Source organism: Lonchura striata, chromosome 38, assembly GCF_046129695.1.
Source record: "Lonchura striata isolate bLonStr1 chromosome 38, bLonStr1.mat, whole genome shotgun sequence".
Taxonomy (NCBI): domain Eukaryota; kingdom Metazoa; phylum Chordata; class Aves; order Passeriformes; family Estrildidae; genus Lonchura; species Lonchura striata.
In genome coordinates, this window is record NC_134640.1 from 2,860,388 (window position 1) to 2,868,597 (window position 8,210).

The 8,210-nt window shown below is 62.7% G+C and overlaps 1 protein-coding gene across 1 annotated transcript; it reads right to left on the reverse strand.

Annotated features, from left to right (window-relative positions):
• Positions 1-15: 15 nt before the first annotated feature.
• On the reverse strand, positions 16-5,717 carry UBE2S (ubiquitin conjugating enzyme E2 S). The gene is made up of 5 exons (XM_077789887.1): positions 5,640-5,717; positions 4,780-4,803; positions 2,989-3,136; positions 1,634-1,824; positions 16-1,086 (listed from the first exon to the last, which is right to left on the reverse strand). Exons 1-5 carry the CDS (start codon positions 5,640-5,642, stop codon positions 775-777), a joined length of 678 nt encoding a protein of 225 aa, XP_077646013.1. The 5' UTR covers positions 5,643-5,717; the 3' UTR covers positions 16-774.
• Between the last annotated feature and the right edge of the window lie 2,493 nt (positions 5,718-8,210).

An 8,210-nucleotide genomic window follows, 5' to 3' on the forward strand; every position in this document is an offset into this window, starting at 1 on the left:
CCCGCCACGCCGGCGCTCTGTACAAAACCAGGCCTTTAATGGGTTTTTTTTGGGGCTTTTCCCGCATAACTTAAAATAACTTAGAGCGGGGGAGGGGCGCCCCCAAATCCCCCCAAAATCCCCTCCCCCCCCCCCCCAAAACCAGCGCCAACGGGACCCCGCGGCCCTCCCCTCCCCCACCCCCCAAAATGGGTCTGGGGGGTCAAAGGGGCTCTGGGGACCCCCAAAATGGGGCTGGGGGCGCCCGAGGAACCCCAAAATGAGTCTGGGGGGTCAAAGGGATTTTGGGGTTTGGGTCTGAGGGGTCAAAGGGGTCCTGGAGTTCCCAAAATGAGTCTGGGGGTGGTTTAGGGACCCCCAGAAAGTCTGGGGGCATCAGGACCCCCTGAATGGGCTCTTAGGGAGGGCTGGGACCCCCCCAGGATGTCCCAACCCAAACTGGGTCTGGGGTCCCAGAGCCCCCCAATTCCGAATTGGGTCTGGGGTCCCAGAGTCCCCCCGATCCTGAATTGGGTCTGGGGTCTCAGAGCCCCCCCAGCCCCTGAATCAGGTCTGGGGTCCCAGAGCCCCCCAATCCCAAATTGGGTCTGGGGTCCCAGAGCCCCCCCAGCCCCTGAATCAGGTCTGGGGTCCCAGAGCCCCCCGATCCCGAATTGGGTCTGGGGTCTCAGACCCTCCCACCCCTCAGAATTGGGTCTGGGGTCCCAGAGCCCCCCAATCCCAAATTGGGTCTGGGGTGCCAGAGCCCCCCGATCCCGAATTGGGTCTGGGGTCTCAGAGCCGCCGCAGCGCCCGTTTCTTGTCGCCGCCCGCCCCTTTCTTCTTGGGGGCGGGCTTGCGGTCGCCGGCGTGTTTCTTGGGGAGGGGTCCGTCGGGCGGGGCGGGCGGCGGCGCCGAGGGCCCGGGGGGCGGGCGGGGGTCCGGGCGGGGGTCCGGGCGGGGGTCCGGGCGGGGGTCCCGCGCGTGGATCTCGGTCAGCAGCCGCGCGCGGGCGGCGAAGCGCTCGAAGTCCTCGAGCAGCAGCCGCGCCGCCTCCTCGTTCAGCGCCGACTCGGGGTTGGGCTGGATCAGCAGGCACTTGATGGTCTGGGGGCGCCCAAGGTGGGCAGGGGGCCGGGTAAGCCCCCTGCCCAAAACGGCCCAAAATCCGGGAAAGCCTGACATTGCTGCCCCAAAATGGCCCAAATTTGAGCTTTTCCCGCCCCAATTTAACCCCTGAAATTACTGAGCCCGCTGGGGCCGCACAGTGCTCCCCAGTATGTCCCAGTTCCCTCCCAGTCCCCTCCAGTCCCTCCCAGTCCCTTCCAGTCTATCCCAGTCCCTCCCAGTCCCCTCCAGTTCCTCCCCAGTTCCTCCCAGTCCCTTCCAGTCTATCCCAGTTCCCTCCCAGTCCCTCCCCAGTCCCTCCCAGTTCCTCCCCAGTCCCTCCCAGTCCCCCCCAGTCCCTCCCAGTCCCCCCCAGTCCCTCCAGTTCCCTCCCAGTCCCCCCCAATCCCCTCCCCAGTCCCTCCCAGTGCTCCCAGTCCCACCAGCAGCACGTGCCGCAGCCCCAGCTCAGCCCCCCAGTCCCTCCCAGTTCCCTCCCCAGTCCCTCCCAGTCCCCCCCAGTCCCTCCCAGTGCTCCCAGTCCCACCAGCAGCACGTGCCGCAGCCCCAGCTCGGCGCTCCAGTCCCTCTTGAGGACGTTGACGCAGATTTCGCCGCTGGGCCCCACGTTGGGGTGGAAGATTTTGGTCAGGAAAAATCCCTTGGGGGGCGCGGCCGGGAAGTCCTTGCCCAGCACCAGCTTCATGCGGAACAGCCCCCCCGCGTACGGGGTGCCCTCTGGAACCCCAAAAAAACCCAAAAACGGGGGGTCAGGGACCCCAAAAACCCACAAAACCACCCCAGAAACCCCCACAGCCCCCCCGCGTACGGGGTGCCCTCTGGAACCCCAAAAAACGGGGGGTCAGGGACCCCAAAAACCCACCCCAAAACCCCTTCCCACATCCCGCCATGACTTGGGGATCCCCCTGGGATTTGGGGCTCCCCCCCAGGGTTTCGGGGTCCCCCAAAGTTTCAGGGACCCCCCAGGATTTTGGGGACCCCCAGGATTTGGGGTGCCCTTACCCGGCCCCTCGATGGCCACCTGCAGGTCGCTCAGGGATGATTCCCCCCAGGACTTTGGGGATCCCCCCAGGATTCCCCCCAGGATTTCAGGGATCCCCCCAGGATTTCAGGGACCCCCCCAGGGTTTCGGGACCCCCCAGGATTTTGGGGACCCCCCGGTTTTGGGGTGCTCACCCGGCCCCTCGATGGCCACCTGCAGGTCGCTCAGGGGTGATTCCCCCCAGGATTCTCCCCAGGGTTTCAGTGATCCCCCCAGGATTTCAGGATTCCCCCAGGGTTTCGGGACCCCCCAGGATTTTGGGGACCCCCGTTTTCGGGGTGCTCACCCGGCCCCTCGATGGCCACCTGCAGGTCGCTCAGGGGTGATTCCCCCCAGGACTTTGGGGATCCCCCCAGGGTGTCAGGGACCCCCCCAGGGTTTCAGGGACCCCCCAGGATTTGGGGACCCCCCGTTTTCGGGGTGCTCACCCGGCCCCTCGATGGCCACCTGCAGGTCGCTCAGGGATGATTCCCCCCAGGGTTTCAGTGATCCCCCCAGGATTTCAGGATTCCCCCAGGGTTCCCGGGACCCCCCAGGATTTGGGGGTGCTCACCCGGCCCCTCGATGGCCACCTGCAGGTCGCTCAGGGGTGATTCCCCCCAGGACTTTGGGGATCCCCCCAGGGTGTCAGGGATCCCCCCAGGGTGTCAGGGACCCCCCCAGGGTTCCCGGGACCCCCCAGGATTTGGGGGTGCTCACCCGGCCCCTCGATGGCCACCTGCAGGTCGCTCAGGGATGATTCCCCCCAGGATTCCCGGATTCCCCCCAGGGTTTCGGGGATCCCCCAGGGTTCCCGGGACCCCCCAGGATTTGGGGACCCCCGTTTTCGGGGTGCTCACCCGGCCCCTCGATGGCCACCTGCAGGTCGCTCAGGTCCTGCTCGTTGGGGAACAGCCGGATGCCGTCGGGGGGGTCGGCGCTCAGCAGCGCCACCTCGCGGCACAGCAGCCGCAGCGCCTGCGGCGGCAGGTTCTCGGCCTCGGGGGTCTGGGGGAGATTTGGGGGTCAGGGGCACCCCAAAAACCCAAAATTGGGGTAACCCAGACCCTGATAACCCTGGGGGAGAAGGTTCTCGGCCTCGGGGGTCTGGGGGAGATTTGGGGGGTCAGGGGCACCCCAAAAACCCAAAACTGGGGTACCCCAGACCCAGATATCCTTGTGGTGGGCAGGTTCTCGGCCTCGGGGGTCTGGGGGAGATTTGGGGGTCAGGGGCACCCCAAAAACCCCAAACTGGGGTGACCCAGACCCTGATAACCCTGGGGGAGAAGGTTCTCGGCCTCGGGGGTCTGGGGGAGATTTGGGGGTCAGGGGCACCCCAAAAACCCAAAACTGGGGTACCCCAGACCCAGATATCCTTGTGGTGGGCAGGTTCTCGGCCTCGGGGGTCTGGGGGCAAAAACGGGGGTCAGGGGCACCCCAAAAACCCAAAATTGGGGTAACCCAGACCCAGATAACCCTGGGGTGGGCAGGTTCTCGGCCTCGGGGGTCTGGGGGAGATTTGGGGGGTCAGGGGCACCCCAAAAACCCAAAATTGGGGTACCCCAAACCAGGACATCCCTGGGGGAGAAGGTTCTCGGCCTCGGGGGTCTGGGGGCAAAAACGGGGGTCAGGGGCACCCCAAAAACCCAAAACTGGGGTGACCCAGACCCTGATAACGCTGGGGGAAAAGGTGCTCGGCCTCGGGGGTCTGGGGGAGATTTGGGGGGCCAGGGGCACCCCAAAAACTGGGGGAGCACCCCCAGAATGGAGCAGAGGAGAAGTGGAGAGAAGGCAGGGAGAGATTTGCAGAAAACGGCCCAGAAGTGGGAGATGGAACCCTCCCAGAGGGTTAAAACCAGCTGGGAAAGGGTTAAACCAGCTGGAAAGGGTTAAAAAGGGAAAGGGATCCCCAAAATCTGGGATTTACCCCCGAGGGGAGACCCCAAGATCACCCCCTTGCTACTAAATCTGAGCAGGAAGAAAAAAGTGACAATCGGGGAAAATCACCCAAAAATGAGAGTGAACCCTCCTGAAATGTTTAAATTCACCTGGGAATGGTTAAAAAAGGGAGAAGGATCCCCAAAACCTGGAGTTCACTTCCTGCTAGGAATTAAAAAGTGCCAAAATCGGGGGAAAATCACCCAAAAATGAGAGAGTGAATCCCCTGAAAAGCTAAATTCACCTGGGAATGGTTAAAAAGGGAAAAGGATCCCAAAATCTGGAGTTCGCTTCCTGCTAGGAATTAAAAAGTGCCAAAATCGGGGGAAACTCACCCAAAATGAAAGACTGAACCCCCTGAAATGTTAAATTCACCTTGAAATGGTTAAAAAGGGAAAAGGATCCCAAAATCGGGGATTTCCCTGGGAGGGGAAACCCAAAATCATCTCCTTCCTGCTAGGAATTAAAAGTGCCAAAACTGGGTGAAAATCACACAAAAATGAGAAAGTGAATCCCCTGAAATGCTAAATTCACCTGGGAATGGTTAAAAAGTGAAAAGGATCCGCAAAATCTGGAGTTCACTTCCTGCTAAGAATTAACAAGTGCCAAAAACGGGGGAAAATCACCCAAAACTGAGACTGAGCCCCCAGAAATGTTAAATTTACCTAGAAATGGTTAAAAAGGGAAAAGGATCCCCAAAATCGGGGACTCACCTGCCAAGCGCCGCCTCGGGGCTCCTGGGGAGGCAAAAATTTGGGGTGAATTTGGGGTGGGGAGACCTCAAAAAGCCCCAAATTCCCACTAATCCCCCCCAAAAATCCCTCAGCAGCTCCCCCAAACTCACAGCGCCCCAAATCCTCCCCAAAACTCCCAAAATTTCCCCAAAATTCAACCCAAACACACAGTACCCCAAAACTCCCAACGTTTATCTCAAAACCTCCCCAAATCCCCCAAGTTTCGCCTCCAAACTCCCTCAATTCGCCCCAAATCGACAGAAAATCCCCCAAATTCCTTCAAAGCTCCACAAACTTCACCCAAATCCCCTAAAAATCCCTCAGAACTCCCCAAATCCCCTCAGGACCCCCAAATCCCCCCAAAATCCCCTCAGGATCCCAAAATCTCCTCAAATCCCCCCAAAACCCACCCAGGACCCCCAAACCCCCTCAAATCCCACAAAAAATCCCCTCAGGATTCTAAAATCTTCTCAGGAGCCCCAAAATCCCCTCAAATCCCCCAAATCCTCTCAGGACCCCCCCCAAACTCCTTCAAATTCCCCCAAAATCCCCTCAAATTCCTCAAAGATCCTTTCAGGAACCCCAAATCCCCTCAGGACCCCCAAACTCCCTCAAAAAATCCCCTCAGCACCGCCAAAATGCTCTCAGGACGCCCAAAATTCCCTGAAATGCGCCCAGGATCTCCTCAGGACCCCCAGGATCCCCTCAGGACCCCCAAGCCGCCTCAAATGCCCCAAAAATCCCCTCGAGCGCCCCAGCCCCCCTCGGGACTCCCGGAATTTTCTGCAATCCCACAGAAATCCCTCAGGACGCCCCGCGCCGCCCCGGGCCTCCCTCACCATGGCGCCGGGCTGGGCCCCGGCCGCGCGGGGCTGGCCCCGAGGGGGCAGCGGCTCCCAGGCGGTTCCTCCCGGTCCGGAGCGGGGTCCCGGGGCGCGGGGCTGACCCCTCGGGCAGGGGGGAGGCCGGGGGGCGCCCCCTGTCCCCTCCCCCGGCAGCGCGCTCCCACCTCCGGCGCCGCCGCCCGCCCGCCGCGCTGAGGGGGCCGCTCCGCCGCGCCGCCGCCTTTATAACCTCGGCCGCGCGCGGCCCCCGCCCGCCGCGCGGAGCGACCAATCAGCGCCGCGCGGCGCGCGGGGCGGCCAATGGGGAGCGAGGGAGAAGGCGGGCAGTGCGCGCTGATTGGCGGAGCCGCGAGGGGGGCAGGAGAAGGGGGCGGGGCCCGGGCGCGTTGTTTGCGCCGTAACGGTCGGCGGAAAGGGGCGGGGCCGCCGGTTTGAACGGCGGGGATTGGCGGGCACGCCGGCCAATGGGAAGTGGGGATCCGGCCGCGGGGCGGGACTTCCGGGAGGCGGGGCTCGGCGTTATTGGCAGGCGGAGCGGCCAATCAGAGCGCGGCGTTTGAGGGGGACGAGAAAATCCCCCCAAAATCCCCCCCAACAAGCCCCGCCCCCTCCCCAAAGCCCCGCCCCCCCAATTTTCCCCAAAATCCCCCGAAATGGCCCCAAAAGCGAGGCGGGGGGGGCAGGAAACGTCACTTTATTCCCTCCCCCCCCCGGGGCGGGGGCGGGGCGGGGGGCGGGGCTCTAAGGCACGTGGGGGTCACGGGGAGGTCACGGGGTCACGGGGGGTCACGGGGGGGTCACGGGGTCATCCCCTCCCCCCCTATGGCTTCGGTGCGGGCGTGACGTCATCGGGGAGGGGCGGGGTTTGCGGATGTGTGACGTCACCGGCGGGCCCAGCCCGCCGTGACGTCATCGTGACTGGGGGGAAGGGGCGGGGCCTTGGCCGTGATCGGTGACGTCATCGTCGGGTGGCCCCGCCCCTCGTCGTGACGTCCTGCGGGGGGAGGGGGAATCCACAGTGCTGACGTCATCGGGGCGGCGTGACGTCATCGGGCGGAGCTGTGACATCATCGGCTGCTCGGGGGTGGGGGCGGGGCGGCCGTGACGTCATTGCGTGAGGGGCTGTGACGTCATTGGCCGCGGGGGTGTGACATCATAGTTGGGGTGTGACGTCATCGGCGCCGCCGGGGCGGGGCTGTGACGTCACCAGCTGCCATGTTGTGATGTGTGACATCATCGCGGGGGTGTGACGTCATCGGGGGGGGGAATGTCCCGAATTCCCGGGGATTTCCCCCAAATCTCCGGGCCGGGGCTCGCCGCCATTTTCTGCTTTTTCTGCCCCAATTCCCACCTCGAATTTCGCCTTTCCCCCAATTTTAACCTTTTCCCCAATTTCCACCATTTCCCCCCATTTTTAACCCTTTCCCCCCATTTTTAACCATTTCCCCCCAATTTTCACAATTCCCCCCAATTTTAACCTTTTCCCCCCAATTTATGTCCTTTCCCCCCATTTTTAACCCTTTCCCTCCATTTTCACCATTTCCCCCCAATTTTGTCCTTTTCCCCCTATTTTAATTTTTCCCCCCATTTTTAACCCTTTCCCCCCCAATTTTTGTCCTTTTCACCAATTTTCACCATTTCCCCCCATTTTTAACCCTTTCCCCGCAGCTTTCCCCTATTTTTAACCCTTTCCCCCCGGATTTTTTAACCCTTTCCCCCTGGATTTTTTAACCCTTTCCCCCCGGATTTTTTAACCCTTTTCCCCCGGATTTTTTAACCCTTTCCCCCCGGATTTTTTAACCCTTTTCCCCCGGATTTTTTAACCCTTTCCCCCCGGATTTTTTAACCCTTTCTCCCCCGGATTTTTAACCCTTTCCCCCCGGATTTTTAACCCTTTCCCCGCCGATTTCCCCCCGGATTTTTTAACCCTTTCCCCCCCGGATATTTTAATCCTTTCTCCCCCGGATTTTTAACCCTTTCCCCGCCGATTTCCCCCCCGGCTATTTTAACCCTTTCTCCCCAGGATTTTAACCCTTTCCCCGCCGATTTCCCCCCGGATTTTTTAACCCTTTCCCCCCGGATATTTTAACCCTTTCCCCCCGGATTTTTAACCCTTTCCCCGCCGATTTCCCCCCGGATTTTTTAACCCTTTCCCCCCGGATTTTTTAACCCTTTCCCCCCGGATTTTTAACCCTTTCCCCGCCGACTCCCCTCGCGCTCACACCGTCACCTCGGTGCGGCTCCCGGTGCGCAGCCGGTGCGGCGGCAGGGGCGGCGGCTGCTGGGGCGGGGGCGGCGGCGCGGGGGCGGGCGGGGGTCCCGGCAGCAGCTGCAGCTCGGCCGTGCTCTGCCGCCGCCCCCCGAACAGCGCCCGCCGCGCCCCGGGCCCCGCGGGCGGCGAGAAGGGGGTCCCGGGGGGCGGCGGGTGGTGGGGGAGGGGCGGCGGGGCGTGGGGGGGGGGCGGGGAGGCCGCCCCTCCCCCCGCCGGGCCGAGGCTGCTCTGGGAGGCGGCGTGGGACAGGGGGGGGCGGCGGGGCCGGTTCCGGGGCAGGGTCCCGCCCCCGC

Bases quoted from the DNA above. Each gene is read 5' to 3' on its own strand.
- UBE2S (XM_077789887.1), bottom strand. The intron at 1,825-2,988 runs GTGAGCACCCCG...TTGGGGTTCCAG, and splicing joins GGTGGCCATCGAGGGGCCGG to AGGGCACCCCGTACGCGGGG. The intron at 1,087-1,633 runs GTGGGACTGGGA...GGGCGCCCCCAG, and splicing joins GGCTGCGGCACGTGCTGCTG to ACCATCAAGTGCCTGCTGAT.